This window comes from Alosa alosa, chromosome 5, assembly GCF_017589495.1.
Source record: "Alosa alosa isolate M-15738 ecotype Scorff River chromosome 5, AALO_Geno_1.1, whole genome shotgun sequence".
Lineage (NCBI taxonomy): Eukaryota > Metazoa > Chordata > Actinopteri > Clupeiformes > Clupeidae > Alosa > Alosa alosa.
Window position 1 is genome coordinate 37,007,711 of NC_063193.1, and position 19,120 is coordinate 37,026,830.

A 19,120-nucleotide genomic window follows, 5' to 3' on the forward strand; every position below is an offset into this window, starting at 1 on the left:
TGTGTGTGTGTGTGTGTGTGTAGGTGTGTGTGTGTGTTCTCACCCTGGTGGGATGGCTCCTCGGTTGGTTGCCATAGCAATGCGCTGTGTGCCGGGTCGGTTGAGGTTGTTCTGGCCGTTGATGGTGAGAGCGTGTGTGTGTGTGTGCGTAAAGCGAGGTGTGTGTGGCCATGTGTGTGTAGCCTGGCAGAGCAGCTGAAACCAGCTAGCGCTCACTGAAACCCCTCCTCCTCCCCTCCCACTGAGATATTGCTCCAGGTTGCCACGGCGACCCGTCGGTCCCCTGATGATTAATCGCCGCCGGCCCGTCGTCCCTCCGAACGTGCTGCTCTGTCTCACCGTCGCCCCGGCAACCGCCCCCGTCCCGCCCTTGCCCACGCCCCTCCTCTGGGACGCCAGGATGGCGTGGGCGCGCCAGCGTGCTGTATTGACCAATAAGCTACTGAGCGCCAGGGAACAGCAGGGCCCACCGCCTCCCCACCCCCAATGACTGGGACTTGGGGATCGCCCGGCGATGGCTGGCACGCCCAGATCCCATCGCGGCCCGGCAGGGCGGGCGGCATCGCTGGCTCTGCCGATTGGTCTGCAGCATGGCGCTGAAGTCCAGCAGGTACGGGAAGCCCAGCGAGGTGAGGTCCAGCCAGGGGTGCTGCTTCTCGTCTGGGCGATGCTGCAGCGGCAGCTCAGCTCCATGTCGCACGGGCGCCCACGCCGTAAAGTCGCTCTCTCCACTCCCACACACCACCCTTTCCGGGGCCGACGACGGCTCGTAGAAGTTCCGCTGCACCGGACGCATGGTGCCTGAGATGGAGGGATAGAAGAGAGAGAGGCAGAGGAAGGGGAAGGAAGATAGAGGTGAGAAAGAGAGGGGAGGGGAAGAGAAAAGGTGGGAGAGATCAGGGTGGGGGAGAGAAGGAGGGGAGAGAGAGAGAGGTGGGGGGGAGAGAGAGAGGTGGAGAGAGAGAGAGAGAGAGAGAGGTGGGGAGAGAGAGAGAGGTGGGGGAGAGAAGGAGAGGTGGAGAGAGAGGTGGAGGGAGAGAGAGAAAGAGAGGTGGAGAGAGAGAGAGAAAGAGAGGTGGAGAGAGAGATGGGGAGAAAGAGAGAGAGAGGTGGGAGAGAGAGAGAAAGAGAGAGAGAAAGAGAGGGAGAGAGAGAGAGAGGTTGGGGAGAGAGAGAGAAGGAGAGGTAAAGAGAGAGGTGGAAAGAGAGAGAGAGGTTGGAGAGAGAGAGAGAAGGAGAGGTAGAGAGAGAGGTGGAAAGAGAGAGAGAGGTTGGAGAGAGAGAGAGAAGGAGAGGTAGAGAGAGAGGTGGAAAGAGAGAGAGAGGCTGAGAGAGAGAGAGAGAGAGGTAGGAGAGAGGGAAAAGAGAGAGAGAGAAAGAGAGGTGGAGAGAGAGAGAGAAAGAGAGAGAGGTAGAGAGAGAGATGTGGAAAGAGAGAGAGAGAGAAAGAGGTGGAGACCCAGTTAAACACAAGCATACCAAAATCAGTGTGTGTATGTGTGTGTGTCAGTGTATGTGTGTGTCAGTGTGTGTGTGTGTGTGTGTGTGTGTGTGTGTGTGCGCTTGCTTCCTCTGCTGAGGAGCAGGGCTGTTAGCACACACTTGTGTCGAGTTTGCAGTTTGAACACAAAAAAATTAAGTTACCCCACCCTCATGCACCCGCCAGCTCAACGCACTGTAAAACACACACACAATGTGCGTGTGTGAGAGAGAATGTGTGTGTGTGTGTGTGTGTGTGTGTATTTTGACCATCCCATGCCGTGGCTGCCAAATGTGTTCACAGTGTATGTGTGAGTGTGTGTGTGTGTGTGGGGACCATCCTATGAACACATTTGGTACACACACACACACTCACACATTCATAGTGCTGCACAATTTATTGAATCGCAATCGTAATCGCAATCGCGATTTGAGCCTGTGCAATTATGTAACCGCAAAATGCTGCAATTTAAATTAAATAAACGTACATGCAAAGGAGATTTTTTTTTTTTCATTTTGTGTTTAAATTGCTCCTGTCTAAACTGTGACGTGTAGATGATCAATCAGTCTCTACGTAGGCAGGAGAGATGTGCGGCTCAGAAGAGATGTCAGTAGTGATGTCAGCAGTGATGTCAGTAGTGATGTGTGGGTCAGTAGTGATGTCAGTAGTGATGTCAGCAGTGATGTCAGTAGTGATGTGTGGGTCTATTTTGACCACTTTTTTCGGTAACGAGTAATCTAACACGCTACTATTTACAAACCAGTAATCAGATTAAAGTTACTTATCTAAATCACTGTGCGTTACTATTTTTGTAATTTCCCTTGATATATTCTTTGCTTTCTTCTTGTCTCGGGGATTAACGTCATGTAGGCTATGCCAACCTTTTCAGCATGAGGACTAGCCTAGAAATCTAGACGCGCCCCTAGTGGCCGCAAATTACATTTGCTGCCAGGGCTAGTCTAGCAACTCTCCGTTGACTTGTGAGCTCCAGAAATCGAAACTTAATCAGGCCAATGAAATTGTGTATAGAGTCGTTAGGTGGGCTTAACATAATGATTGATGGCAGAGTTGCAACGGGTTTGGCTTGAATTCCCTGCTACTTGAAAACAAATAAGATGGATGTCGCTGCTGGCGAACAGTGTGACACGAGTTAAGCTTTTATTAAGTAGGCAAACGTTTGAACTAGCCAACTAGCTCCCCTGGTGGGAAACGCATGGGACTCATAGCGCTGCCGCTGTCCTATTGCGTGCAGAGGGAATTTGAAAGACAACGGATTATCCCGCCCCTCAGACTGAGCACTGCGAACGGTGAGTGTCCAGACCCTACATTTTAATGTGGGTCTGGCTTGTCAGGCTACATGAGGACAACTCACGTGTAAAACCACGCAGCGACACAAACGTAAACAACAATGGAGGGAGGAGAGAGATGCACATCTATACAGTCATTATTTTGAGTTTGTGTCAGCTAAACATGACAACATTAAGGTACATTCTACATTCTGTGCTGGCGACAAAGTGCTGTCTAGCAAGACATCCCAAGTCTCCCGAAGTTTTGGGAGTCTCCCACATATTGATATCCTGACGCCCGCAAATTACATAAAATCTCCCGGAACCTAGAGCGAACAAGAGCACGCAAGCCAGACCGGACTTCAAATCGTGTGTGCATCTGAGTTTAACGTGCATGTGACATCTCTACTGACATCACGTGTGTGTGTGTGCCTGCAAGCGCATCCAAGACAGAGAGCATCCTGGTCTGTTTTGCTAATTCAACCAATCAGTTTTCAGTGTAGGTGGGCTTAGCTTATATCTCTTTTCTCCCGAACTTAATTAATCAGTTCAGTTAGTGTATCTAGGAACAGGAGCGTCATGGCAGAGTCAGTGCCCCTCAAAAAGGAACATTTAAGATCAGACTACACAAAAGTGTACCCAATTGTCTCATAAGAGTAAAACATAATGATAGTCTTGCACACTGCACTGTTGGTAACAGTGACTTTAGCATTGCTCACTTAAGGGTTAAATGATTGCAAAAGACTTGTTGAGGGTGAGTTTAACAAGGTAATTTCATTTGCATATTACTCAGGCCTATACTAGATGGCTAGTTGCCAAGGCTACATGAAAAGGCCAAACTACCAAAATCTACATATTTTACTATCACAATTTCTATCAATAGGCCTTCCTTATTTGGTGTAGGCCTACTGACTAGACATTATTGAACAAACATCTGAATTTCAGTATCTAAGTAGGTTAGGTTGGGATGTCTGCTATACATTGTTGGCATTACTGTTAAAATGCACTTCCAGTATAGTGTATTGGCAAACCGGGCAGAGGCATGTGCTGCTGGTTAACCTAACTTAGTTACTTTACCAAGTAATCAGCAAAGTAACCAAGTTACTTTTTAAAGGAGTAATCTGTAATCAGTAATCAGATTACTTTTTCAAGGTAACTGTGGCAACACTGGTCAGCAGTGATGTCAGTAGAGATGTGCAGGTCAGTAGTGATGTCAGTGGTGATGTGTGGGTCAGTAGTGATGTCAGCAGTGATGATGGTCAGCAGTATGTAGTGGGATGTACGTCAGTAGTGATGTCAGTAGTGATGTCAGCAGTGATGTGTGGGTCAGTAGTGATGTCAGTAGAGATGTCAGTAGATGTCAGTAGTGATGTGTGGGTCAGTAGTGATGTCAGCAGTGACGCGTAGGTCAGTAGCGATGTCAGTAATGATATCAGCAGTGATGTGTGGGTTAGTAGTGATGTCAGTAGCAATGTCAGTAGCGATGTCAGCAGTGATGTCAGTAGTGATGTCAGCAGTGATGTGTGGGTCAGTAGTGATGTCAGTAGAGATGTCAGTAGATGCCAGTAGTGATGTCAGTAGTGATGTGTGGGTCAGTAGTGATGTCAGCAGTGATGTGCGGGTCAGTAGCGATGTCAGTAATGATATCAGCAGTGATGTGTGGGTTAGTAGTGATGTCAGTAGCAATGTCAGTAGCGATGTCAGCAGTGATGTCAGTAGTGATGTCAGTAGTGATGTGTGGGTCAGTAGTGATGTCAGCAGTGATGTGTGGGTCAGTAGTGATGTCAGTAGATGCCAGTAGTGATGTCAGTAGGGGTGTCAGTAGTGATGTGTGGGTCAGTAGTGATGTCAGTAGTGATGTGTGGGTCAGTAGTGATGTCAGTAGAGATATCAGTAGTGATGTCAGTAGATGCCAGTAGTGATGTCAGTAGTGATGTGTGGGTCAGTAGTGATGTCAGTAGAGATGTGCGGGTCAGGTTTTTTTTTATAACCCGCGCCCGCCTGACCCATTTTGGAGAACCAATCTGCTCCACCTGACCCGACAATACAGCCTGACGTAGTCATACTCAATTCTAGTCAGAATATGAGTCTGATACTGCTCCATTGGGACATAATTATGGGGCGTGTTTCAACCGATACAGGGGGGGAATGCCTCTGCACTCAATTGGATAGACCTAACCAATCAGAGCAACAAAATAGCTTACCGTGAGGTGTAGGAAGAAAACACACAAACCATCCTTCTTCTCCACAAATGCCTTAACATTGTTTTCTGGTCTTAATAAAAGTTAGTGCCGTCAATAACTCCTAGCCTACAACACTCATTAGCGAAATCTAAGAGATACGTAGTAGGGTAGGCTATTAGGAAAAAACTGATAGCCTATATCCCCTCCATTTTTAAAAATAATTCTGTTGAACACTGATATGCTACAAACATGTTAAACAGCTGGTAAAGGCTGTCGCAAATCCCTCGAACAGGTGGTCAATCAGAGATTTCAAATGAACGAGGGAACAACATGTCACAATGCAACACGCTGTTCTCCCTTGATGAAAGTGAAACCACCAGTTTTCCCACATCTCAACTTTGGCCAAGTTTTCAGAAATAATCGTTTTCAGTGATAAAACCTCATTAAACTAGATGTACCACATAGCGGTACAAAATATGACCGCCGCTCAGTCCTGTACATCCGTCCCGCGAAAATAAATCACACTTCAATTTGTCTCCATATTTTACTCCATCCCCCACTCTTGAAACTTTTGTGTATGCTTGTTTGGCATGCCTGAGTGTGTGTGTGCAGCTGCACAGAGAGTAGCCTACTGGTGCTGAAAAGGTGAATAGATTGTAGAATAGCCAAAGAAGATGTAGCATTGTTATAAAACCTTTAAAATCTCTAAACAGTCACAAGTAGGGCAGTTCATCACAGTTCATCCATTGCAACTGGATTGATGAAAGGTCACTTACACCTGTAGGCTACATTGTATTTGGGAAAAGCAAAAGGTATCAGCATAATGTTATTTTTTTTTTTTTTTTTTTATGTATTTATAAACAAAAACATCTCTGTCAGTTCCATGCCGTTTTCAACAGCTATCAAAAACAAAGGTCATTTTTGGATGGATGGATTTTTTGTGAATGTTTCTTCTTCTACATAAGATTTTAGTCATCTTTAGTTCATGTAATACTTTATTGTCAATGCACAAATTAAGTAACAGTAGTCTGAAACGAAATGCTGTTTTACATCTAACCAGTGGTGCAAATAACTGACATGTCCAAATGGGCCTTGATGAAATGCGTCGCTAGACTGTTCATACACATTTTAACGGGCCAAAGTTGAAGAGCTTTTGTTCGTTATTGTTCGTGCAAATATAGGCTGATTCATGTTCCCTTGCATTGTGTAACTGAGGTCCATGGCTAGTCTGGCTTTCATCAGACCAAGCTCAATCTTTTAAGAAATCAAAAAATAAATAGCGGGCAGATCAGGCTGGGTTCACCCGATATTGTTTAATTTTCCGATTGAGATATCCACACTCTGGCTATTCAAAATGCAAAAATGCATCAGGGAGTTATGACAAAACGGAAACTCACAAACTAGATCCTAATAGAAGGCTGTTAGCTTCCCTAAGCTACAGGTAGGATTATAAGGTAGGCCTATTTACAACATAAATTGTCAATAGGCTATGCTGGCGACACAAATAAAATCTCCTTGGGAAACCAATGGCTTACGCCTTACAGTATCAAGCGGACTTAAACTGCCATATCGTGGCGAAAAGTTGTAATAACATTCACGCAGCTCCATGAGTCAAGGAAAGCTGAATGAAGTAGCCACTTCTAAATGGGACCCACTACACAGTAGCTTAAGGTGTGTTGCTAAAGCAGCCATAATGAAATGAAGGTGTCATTGTTTGATACTTCACACACACGTGCTTTTTTAATTTCACAGACTACAACTACCAAGCTGGAATCAAAGCACATCGATTTCCCTCTCACACCCTGCACGCACTTAAAACAAAATAAACAGGCGTCTCAGTCTCACGCATGTATAGGCAAAACTGTTTATTGTAAGGCCCCCCATGAACGAAAATACACAAAACTTGGCATGCATTCGGAGGGTGTCATAATGATCCTACACTTTTAATTTTGTGCAGTTTTGACCTTGTCAGCCAGATGAAAACACCTAATTTTTTGCTTTTTAATTTTTAACTAGGTGGCGCTATACATGAAATAAGTATTAATGGGATGGGTTGACATGCCCCCCTTAAGACCAACATACATAAAAAAGGTGGACCTCCTAGGCCCTACGCTTCTCGAGATATTCACAGAAAACTGTCTCCGGCCACCTACAGGCCAGTTGGTGTATAGTAACATAAATTAATTTATTGTGTGGCCCCCCCATGAACGGAATTCCACAAAACTTGGCGTGCATACAGAGGGTGTCATAATGATCCTACACTTCCAATTTCGTGCAGTTTTGACTATGTTAGGTCACAGATACCTTCAATTACAACACCTCATTTTTACTTTTTTGTGTTTAACTAGGTGGCGCTATACATGAAATGAGTGGTTATGGAATGGTTTGACATGGCCCCTTGAGATCAACATACAAAAAAAAATTGGTCCTCCTAAACCCTACGGTTTTCGAGATATTCACAGAAAACTGTGTCTGCCCTACCCTCCTTTCGGGGGGTCCAGTCCAGCGGGGGGGCTACAGATCAAAACGAAAAACGATGGTTCCATGCTATCCATGTGGGGTTACATGCCCACCAAGTTTCGTGTACCCCGGTCTTTCAGTGTCCCGGGAATCATTGACGGAAATTTGGGCTGCGCGGCGGTCATAATAATATGCATTTTCCATATGGGGTCTTAAAAGTTATGTATCCTTCTAGCCACAGCGTTTTTGTTTCAAACATAAGCCTAATCTAAGCGTGCAAATGACGTGATAGACCAGGCGCTGTTGCTCCACCTGTCCATTATCGTAAAGCCCGATTTGATTGGTCTGCCTGATCTAGGGCGAGCATACTTGCTCCAAAATGGAGCAATGCCAGACCGAACTTCCCGACCTCAAATGTTGTGGGCGGGACTAAGTTCGGAATGGCACCCAGGCTACAGACAATAGCCTATGCGTTTAACATCGACCCAACTCGACCCGCAAATTCCTAAGTAACGTTGCTGCATCAATATCATGTAGCCATGATCATGATGAGCCATGATGTGTTAGACTACATGACATTCATGTAGTCTAACACAGCCTAGGCTATGTTAAACTGCCTATCTCAATGGGAAACAGTCTAGGCTATGTTAAACTGCCTATGTCAATGAGAAACAGTCTAGGCTATGTTAAACTGCCTATCTCAATGAGAAACAGTCTAGGCTATGTTAAACTGCCTATCTCAAGGGGAAACGTCTGGACTTAAAAACAAAGCAGCCTAAGCAACCCTTCATCCTCAGCAGCCTAAGCAACCCTTCATCCTCAGTAGCCAGTAGCCTAGGCAACCCTTCATCCTCAGCAGCCAGTAGCCTAAGCAACCCTTCATCCTCAGCAGCCTAAGCAACCCTTCATCCTCAGTAGCCAGTAGCCTAGGCAACCCTTCATCCTCAGCAGCCTAAGCAACCCTTCATCCTCAGTAGCCAGTAGCCTAGGCAACCTATTATCTAGGGTTCTTGCAGGTTTCAATAAGTCAAATTTAAGACCTTTTTAAGACATTTTAGGACCATAAAGATTGAAATTTAAGATTTATTTTTTGGCATTACCAAAAAATATTCAAAATCAAAGAATTTTGGCATTACCAAAAAATATTCAAATCAAAGAAATTCTGAAAAAATGATTGAAAAGTCGTTGAAAAAGCATTAATTTAATTTACAGATAAAACAATCAAACTAGTAACCTTCCACACCCAACGTCTACAACCCAACTGATTTTTACATTGCTCACTTGTAAGGAAAAATATCTGTGTCACGTACCAAATGCCCTAAACCTTAAGCCCAAAATGAAAATAATCTAAAACTAGCCCTCAAATAGAATAGATTTCAGCAAGGAAGTCAAAAATGAGACGAGTTGAAACTGGGTGTGAAAGTGTGTTTTGGGTGGACACTGAAGCTGAAACCACCCAAAGATGATCAAAAGCCCTCCTAAAGATATAGTATTAATATGCGTCCAAATCCACTTCCATTATTCTCTGTTGAATTGCTCATGGAGTACTTATCTCGCACAAGTCGCACAGACGTCACTTGAAAGAGCGAAACCGGAGCTTTAAAATGATGTTAGCGCCTTGTGCTGATAAACAGTTTGCATTTTGCAGCTAGCTTATGTTTCTCTGCATGCTCTGGCTTGTGACTCCAGCGCCTTCACACCCAGAGTCCCTAACTGAATAGTTTTTTTGCAAAGTTTGCAGCGAGCCTCGTACCCGGAGCTGGGTACCACTTGTAACCAACAGCAGACATCGCTGTGATCTAGCCAGTGTTGCCACAGTTACATTGAAAAAGTAACCTGATTACTCCTTTAAAAAGTAACTTAGTTACTTTTAAAATCAAGTAATCAGTAAAGTAACTAAGTTAGATTACAAGTTACTTTATTAGTTACTTTCAGCAGCTGCCGACAACACCCCCCACCGCCTCAACATAAAAATGACAACCGGTTTTGCCAATACTCACTTAATTGGAAATGCATTTTAACAGTAATGTCAACAAAGCAGACATCCGAACCTGAAAAAAAGTAATTTTAGGGAGGTAGCCCTTTAGCCTACTTAGATACTGAAATTCAGATGTTTGTTCAATAATGTCTAGTCAGTACACCAAATAAGGAAGGCCTATAGATAGAAATTGTGATGATAGAATATGTAGATTTTGGTAGTTTGGGCTTTTCATTTTCAAAAAAAAGAGAACAAACGGGGAGAGTCGCGGTGTTTGCAAAGAAAAGACTTTCATGTAGCCTTGGCAACTAGCCATTTAGTATAGGCCTGAATAATAGCAAATTAAATGACACTTGTTAAACTCATCTCAACAAGTCTTATGCAGCCATGGGCAATTCTACAAACAGTGCAGTGTGCAAGACTATCATTATGTTTTACTCTTATGAGACAAGGGTACACTTTTTTGTGTAGTCTGATGTGAAAAAAACTCTGCCATGACGCTCCTGTTCCTAGATACACTGAGCTGATTAATTTAGTTCGGGAGAAAAAAGATAAAAGCCCACTTACACTGAAAATTGATTGGTTGATTTAGCAAAACAGACACACGCACCACCCCTCTCTCTCTCCCTCTCCATCGTGTGCACGCTAAACTCAGACATGCGATTTTAATTCCCGGTCTGGCTTGTGCGCTCTTGTTCGTTCTAGTTTCCGGGAGATTTTATCTATTTGCGGGCGTCAGGAAGCCGCTATCGAGAGACTCCCAGAACTTCGGGAGACTTGGGATGTCTAGCTAGACAGCACTTTGTCACCAGCACGAGTGTACAAGTACCTTAATCTTATCATGTTTAGCGGACACAAACTCAAAATAATGACTGTATAGCTAAAATGCGCATCTCTCTCCTCCCTCTATTTTTATGTTTGTTTATGTTTGTGTTGCTGCGTGGTATTACACGTGAGTCATCATGCTGAAAACGTGAGCGTTAATCCCAGAGACAAGAAAAAAGCAAAGAATATATATTTTACTAAGGTAAATGACAAAAATAGTAGACTTAACGCACAGTGACTTGGATAAGTAACTTTAATCTGATTGCTAGAAATAGTAGCGTGTTAGACTCGCTACCGAAAAAAGTGGTCAAAATAGAGTAACGCGGTATCACTGGATCTAGCCATGTCTCGTTGAAAGTAGGCCTACACTTTCCCATTTTCCACACGTAGCCGAACTTTAACAAGTTCTGAGGAGACGCAGATGTAGGCTATTTTGCGGGCAGGTATTGCATTTATCACAGGATTTGTAGATTTATCACTGCGTAGGCTACGTACCAACACCAATATCCCCCAGAAAGAACTACAACACACTGAACCAATGTTCTGAGCATTCTGCTGGTTTTGTTACAAAGGTAGCAAAGACGCTAGAGCTCTGCTTTGCAAGCTATGACTCAATACTTTTTTGCTACTTTCTGCGGCCAGCGTTTCTGGAAATGAACGATGGTAAAATATTTTTTAGACCTGACTAAATGAATTCTAAGACCTCGGAATGAAAATCTGGCCGTTTTTTAGACGTTTTAAGGCCTTAAATTTAAAGTTCTGAATTTTAGGCTTTTTAAGACTTAATTAAGACCCCGCGGGAACCCTGTCATCCTCAGCAGCCTAAGCAACCCTTCATCCTCTCTCTCTCTCCCTCACACAGGCGCTCACCCACACTCAAACTAGCAATAGCAACCCCAAAATCTGGGCATTTCTTATATATACAACTCTTGAGCGCATTCTGCCGTGGCGTAAGCACCTGTCCAGCTGCGCGCTCCAGAGGGCTGTATTAAGGCCGAGCACCACTACAAGGTGAAACAGCATATTACTCGATGTCGGCAGTAGGCCTAGTTCTACATGTAGGTTACACAGAACGTTACAAATTAACACTACAGTATCAAATTTGGTGCTTAATATTCTGATACAGCTCCATGTTTTCCCCCATTACAGTGTCACACGGTGGCATATTTCCCGACATTACCTTATCCATGAGGCTACACTGTTAAGATTAACTTAGGCTACTCAACTAAACAAGTGAAAAGATGATCTAGTTACAGTCCAAAATTACTTATTGGCATTAAATGCACAAGTGCATATTCAATGAACACTAACATAAAAGCCCCTGAAACAGGAAAAGATCAAAAGTAACCAACATAAGTAATGCATTAATAGCAATTAAAAAAAAGATCGAAAATCAAAATGAATCGTGACTTTAAAATCGAAAATGAAATCGAATCGATCGAAGAGCTGTGTCCATTGTGTGTGTGTGTGTGTGTGTGTGTGTGTGTGTGTGTGTGTGTGGTCAGAGAAGACCTGTTGTTCGATTGGCTTCACCCCCCTGCTGCAACCAAAACAACTACCGTGGAAACAAGAGCACATGGTGTCCATGGTAACCATGTCCATGGTGATGTTATCTCCCAGGACACTCACTTTTTCACACACAAAACAACATAATTCACATACACAGACAATACACAAACACATATGCACTCCTAAACACACTCTCACACACACACACACACACATGCGCTCCTAAACACACAGACACACAATACACAAACACACATGCGCTCCTACACACACAGACACACACACACATGCGCTCCTAAACACACAGACACACAATACACAAACACACATGCGCTCCTAAACACACAGACACACACACATGCGCTCCTAAACACACAGACACACACATACTCTCACACACACACACATGCTCTCCTAAGCACACAGACATCGTAAGATCATGCATCCATAAACACTGTATTCATATATGAATGTGTAGAACATCTGTTATACATACACATACATATACAGGAACATGTCTGTTATTTCAGACAGCCAGAGCTACATTGTTTTTCTCCAACTCAGCTCAAATGAAGCTAAACATGGTCATGATCACCTAAATATGCCTTTCTAAACACATAGACACACACACACACTCACACACACACACTCCTAAGCACACAGACACACACAATACATAAACACACATGCTCAAATGAAGCTAAACATGGTCATGATCACCTAAATATGCCTTTCTAAACACATAGACACACACACACACTCACACACACACGCGCTCCTAAGCACACAGACACACACAATACACAAACACACATGCTCAAATGAAGCTAAACATGGTCATGATCACCTAAATATGCCTTTCTAAACACATAGACACACACACACACTCACACACACACACGCGCTCCTAAGCACACACACACACACAATACACAAACACACATGCTCAAATGAAGCTAAACATGGTCATGATCACCTAAATATGCCTTTCTAAACACATAGACACACACACACACTCACACACACACGCGCTCCTAAGCACACAGACACACACACAATACACAAACACACATGCTCAAATGAAGCTAAACATGGTCATGATCACCTAAATATGCCTTTCTAAACACATAGACACACACACACTCACACACACACACACACGCTCCTAAGCACACAGACACACACAATACACAAACACACATGCTCAAATGAAGCTAAACATGGTCATGATCACCTAAATATGCCTTTCTAAACACACAGACACACACACACTCACACACTCACACACACACACACACACGCTCCTAAGCACACAGACACACACAATACACAAACACACATGCTCAAATGAAGCTAAACATGGTCATGGCCACCTAAATATGCCTTTCTGTTTCCTCTGTGCAAAAGTGGATGTGTGTGCATGTGACTGCTGATATGTATTTGTGTTTTTCATGTCTCTTTGAGTGTGTGTGCAAGTGTGCATTTGTGTGTGAGCATGCATGTGTGTGTGCGTGCATGTGCATGTAACTGTGTGTGTGTGTGTGTATGTGTGTTTGATGTATGTATGTATGTGTGTGTGTGTGTGTGTGTGTGTGTGTGTGTGTGTGTGTGTGTGCTGGGATATTCCTGGCTCCTGTCCAGTGTGAATCAATCTTCTCTTCCCAGTGGGCTGTTTGTGGCTGTTTCAGATGTGGTTTGATTCTCCCATTTCACCTTCTCTGGGTGTACACACACACATACACACACATACACACACACACACACACACACACACACACACACACACACACACACACAGAGAGAGGCACACACACACACACACACACAGTTACAGTCATGTAGAACCACACACACACACACACACACACAGAGGCACACACACACACATCCAACACTCTAAAGGCCCAAGACCAGGCCACTTCCACCAAATGTTCTGATTAACCAAATCCCCCAAAACATAAAAGACATTTATGATGAATATTGCCAATCTAAAAACACAATCCCAGAGCAAAACGCAATGCTATCTGACCCTAAACAGGAAATGCTTGCACATTACCTAACAAAAATAAAAGAGACAAATTTGTGAAGCACAAAATACAGACTCAGTGAACACCGCTTAGCCATAGAAACAGGAAGACACAAAATACAGACTCAGTGAACACCGCTTAGCCATAGAAACAGGAAGACACAGTGAACACCGCTTAGCCATAGAAACAGGAAGACACAAAATACAGACTCAGTGAATACCGCTTAGCCATAGAAACAGGAGGACACAAAATACAGACTCAGTGAACACCGCTTAGCCATAGAAACAGGAAGACACAAAATACAGACTCAGTGAACACCGCTTAGCCATAGAAACAGGAAGACACAAAAATACAGACTCCAGTGAATACCGCTTTTAGCCATAGAAACAGGAGGACACAAAATACAGACTCCAGTGAACACCGCTAGCCATAGAAACAGGGAGGACACAAAATACAGACTCAGTGAACACACCGCTTAGCCATAGAAAACAGGAAGACACAAAAAATACAGACCAGTGAACACCGCTTAGCCATAGAAACAGGAAGACACAAAATACAGACTCAGTGAACACCGCTTAGCCATAGAAACAGGAAGACACAAAATACAGACTCAGTGAACACCGCTTAGCCATAGAAACAGGAAGACACAAAATACAGACTCAGTGAACACCGCTTAGCCATAGAAACAGGAAGACACAAAATACAGACTCAGTGAACACCGCTTAGCCATAGAAAACAGGGAAGACACAAAATACAGACTCCAGTGAACACCGCTAGCCATAGAAACAGGAAGACAGCCAAAATACAGACTCAGTGAATAACCGCTTTTAGCCATAGAAACAGGAAGACACAAATAGACATGGCTTCCAAAAGACGAGCGTCTATGCCAGCAGTGCAGAGATGATGACTGAATTACACTTTTTAACACAAAAGTCAAATCAATTCGCAATAAATACTTCCCAAAAATGAAAGAAAAACATCCTTATATTTATGACCTACCAAACCCAAATAAAATAAGGTACCTATTGGGAGAAGATATATGCCATGCCAATAAAGCACCTTTTGCAAATGAATCCGAATGAAGAAACGTAAGCCACTTACAACATAAAATTATGTCCCTGCAGCAAAACTCAACACATTTCTCTGTGAGGGCTTGCCTCACTCTCAGGGGTATGCTTGGAGAAGCCTGCTTCATGTGTCTGTTCATCTCAAAGTCCTAATTTTTTTTGTTGTCATAGATGCTGCATCGCGGCACACACTTAATGCACGCCATGTGCCATACCTGAAAAATGCATACAGTACCTCTGACTCCAAACTCCAAAAAGTTATTTCTCCTGTTTTTATTTTTTTCTTTACATCTTCATGCTCTACGTTGCACTTAAGCTCCACGATACAGCACAGCAGGCTCCACAATACAGCACAGCAGTGAGCTCAGCTCCACGATACAGCACAGCAGTGAGCTCCACAATACAGCACAGCAGTGATCAATACACAATACAGCACAGCAGGCTACACAATACAGCACAGCACTGAGTCACACAATACACAGCAGTGAGCTACACAATACAGCACAGCAGGCTACACAATACAGCACAGCAGGCTACACAATACAGCACAGCAGTGAGCTACACAATACAGCACAGCAGTGAGCTCCACAATACAGCACAGCAGTGAGCTCCACAATACAGCACAGCACTGAGCTACACAATACAGCACAGCAGGCTACACAATACAGCACAGCACTGAGCTACACAATACAGCACAGCCCGTGAGCTGAGCTACACAATACAGCACAGCAGTGAGCTACACAATACAGCACAGCAGGCCCGTGTCCACAATACAGCTTAAGCTCCACAATACAGCACAGCAGCTACACAATACAGCACAGCAGTGAGCTACACAATACAGCACAGCAGGCACAGCAGTGAGCTGCACAATACAGCACAGCAGGCCCGGTGGGATCGCGGAGCTACACAATACAGCACAGCAGGCCCGTGGTGAGTTACATAATACAGCACAGCAGTGAGCTACACAATACAGCACAGCAGGCCCGTGTGTTATGCGTATGAAGTGGGAGAAGCTGGGCGCATGACACGCGGTTGCACAGATGACATTACAAATGACATTTTGGAACTTTGTAGCCTAACTTGTATAACTTTGTACACATTTGTTATTTAGGCCTACTTGGCTAAATGTATAATATTTCTGACTATGGCATAGCTTTAGCTCCCCACCCAAGTAGGCTAATGATAAAAAAAAAAAAACACACGCACAAATGCTTGCCTGGCCCGGTCTGAGGATAGTAGCTGGAAATATTGGACCGCCCCGCCCAAGGGTCAAGTTCGGCTCGGGCAGAGAATCTAAAATTTTCGATGATAACAATTACCGTTTTGATTTTAATTATCTTAATTTCCACAGTTGATTACCATGGTGTGAAAAACGTGTGTGGAATTCTTTTCAGGATCATCTGGGAAGGAGAGCCCTTACAGTCATCTCACCTCAACCAATCAAACAGCAGAGCCCTCACAGTCATCTCACCTCAACCAATCAAACAGCAGTGCCCTCAGTCATCTCAGCTCAACCAATCAAACAGCAGAGCCCTCACAGTCATCTCAGCTCAACCAATCAAACAGCAGTGCCCTCAGTCATCTCAGCTAAACCAATCAGACAGCAGTGACCTTCAGCAAGGTCATATGTGAAAAGTGACCCTAACTACCACAAATATCATCTCATTCATCATCCGTGTGTGTGTGTGTGTGTGTGTGTGTGTGTGTGTGTCTTCACTCTTTATGCAAGTATACTACACATGAATATGCTTAAAGATAGGCTGCGTACACAAACTTCCCTGATATTATTTATAAAGAGGGCAGTGTTTCCCACAGAATTGCATTCTATTTGTGGTGGTAGGTGAGGGGGGGGGGGGTTCTTTGTCGGAGTCAATAAAATAGCCTATAGTTATGCTTGCCTTCCACGAGAAGTCGATATTGACAAGTCGCGGTAACGTTATAGTGTGCTAACCTTGACAACCCAACAGTGTTCTAACAGTATTCTATTTTACAAGACTTCATCCCATCTCAATAGTATAGCATGGAAAATCATTGCGTGGTGGTCAGTTTTGATATTGTGGTGGGCCGCCACAAATTAGTCAATGTATGGGAAACACTGGAGGGTATTACAAAAAATATATTAGCATAAAACCTTCACTCTTATCAAAAGCACATTTTCCTGTTTAAATGTCCAATCTACTGGATGTGAGAATGAGGAGCAGTCTGGAAAAGCATTGCTGTAAAGAAAATGATAATTTCATCTAGACTGCATCTAGCAGACATGGGGGACTCGAGTCACATGATGAGTCCCAATTTTTATGACTTGCTTGATCGACATGTATAAAAGACTTGACTTTAGACTTGCTTGATCGACATGTATAAGACTTTACTTAGACTTGAGTCAAATGACTTGAAATGACTTGACTTTTTACTTTTATTAATAGATATTAAGGAGTTAACTTCACAATTTTAGAAAATCTGCTTAGCTGCTGTTGCACGCATCAGGTGAGCAAACCTGACATTGCTACCAAGTGATGTGACAGACCAGCAGCAAGTGTCAGATCAAATGAGACAGGCACTACTTTTATACCAAAACATAATAAAGTTTGGCTACACAGTCACAGATTATGTATCTGACAACTCGAAGAAACGAATAGCAGTCTGCAAAGTCTGCAGTGCGCAAATTAGCAACATAACCGATTTTCATCCGCCAGAAGTTAGTCGTGTTAGAAACCTAACGTCAAGGCGTGTTGAGGCATGTTGAGAGTTGGCTGTGAATCGATTATGCTTTTTAGTTAACAGGATATTAGGTTCAATTGTGTGAAATGACAAAGTGAAACATTTTCTTGTCTAAATATAATCTTGATATATTAGCAAAAACATTGGCAATTTAAGGCAATGCAACCAAAGTAAGCTCTTTCTCCCTCCCTCTTAAACACGTCCGTCCCTGTCCCATACGTTACAGCCTAGTAGTAACAACAGTCAGCAACTAAACTGCCAGACTTGCTTGTGACTTGCACATGTGTGACTTACAGCAACTAAACTGCCAGACTTGCTTGTGACTTGCACATGTGTGACTTACTCCCATCTCTGTCATCTACAGGTCAAAACTGCATTTGGGATCATCATTCAACATCATTCTCCTTTGTGGCTATAAGTCAGTGGAATACTCTCCCTACAGAGCTATTGTCATGCATGAATTAAACTCATTCTCACGCTTAGCAAAACATTGGTTGTTAACAAAGCAGACTTGCTCCCACTTTGATGTGCTAAATTACTGTGTGTTAATGAGGGGGGGGGGTCTAGTTTTAGCTCTAGATGGGGTGGGATAGGGGGGACAATAATGTCTGTAGATTTGTATGACTTTATGTATCTGTACTACTGTGTGTGTGCATGTGATTGGGTACGTAGGGGTGTGTGTGTGTGTGTGTGTGTGTGTGTGTGTGTGTGCATGCATGTGATTGGGTACATAGGTGTGTGTGTGTGTGTATGTGTGTGTGTATGTGTGTGTGTGATTGGGTACATAGGTGTGTGTGTGTGCGTGTGTGTATGTGTGCGTGCATGTGATTGGGTACGATGTGTGTGTGTGTGCATGTGATTGGGTACGTGTGTGTGTGTGTGCATGTGATTGGATGTGTGTGTGTGTGTGTGTGTGCATGTGATTGGGTATGTAGGTGTGTGTGTGTGTGTGTGTGTGTGTGTGCGTCACACACTAACCGGTGTCCTGGCGGAACTGATGCATGGTCTGCAGGTCGATGACGTAGGGTTAGTGTAAGTGTGTGTGTGTGTGTGTGTGTGTGTGTGTGTGCGTCACACACTAACCGGTGTCCTGGCGGAACTGATGCATGTTCTGCAGGTCGATGGCGTAGGGCGCCAGCTGCGGTTCCACGTGTCCGAGCAGCACAGTTCCGCGCGGGTTCTCCTTGAGAACGTTCTCGATGTGGTGGCACGTGGCGGCACTGTAGGGTCTCCAGCGCCCGTGCTCGTTCCTCCACTCCCACACCACCACGCGGGCCGTGCCCTGCCCCCCGTACCCCCCCGCACCCCCCACCAGCGCCCCGGGCCCCGCACGAGACATGCCCACCGCCGGGCACCTCACCAGGGCTCACCCAGCTCAGCTCAGCTCCACCCAGCTCAGCTCAGCTCACCCAGCTCAGCTCAGCTCACCCCCCCCTACAGAGCCACGGCCCTCGCCAGGCTTCACGGGACCAGCTGTTACTCTCAGAGGGGTGCGTAGCCTACGGGTCCTGTTACCCAAGAGGGGTGCGTAGCCCTATGGGACCAGTTGTTACCCCTAGAGGGGTGCGTAGCCTACGGTTCCTGTTA

The 19,120-nt window shown here is 44.3% G+C and overlaps 1 protein-coding gene across 1 annotated transcript in view; it reads right to left on the reverse strand.

The window, feature by feature from the left end:
• dtx1 (deltex 1, E3 ubiquitin ligase) overlaps positions 1-18,872 on the reverse strand; it is a 55,672-nt gene extending 36,800 nt beyond the window's left edge. The window contains 3 exon segments of the mRNA XM_048243175.1: positions 44-540; positions 542-801; positions 18,617-18,872. Of these exon segments, the coding sequence (XP_048099132.1) occupies positions 44-540; positions 542-801; positions 18,617-18,872 (1,013 nt within the window).
• Between the last annotated feature and the right edge of the window lie 248 nt (positions 18,873-19,120).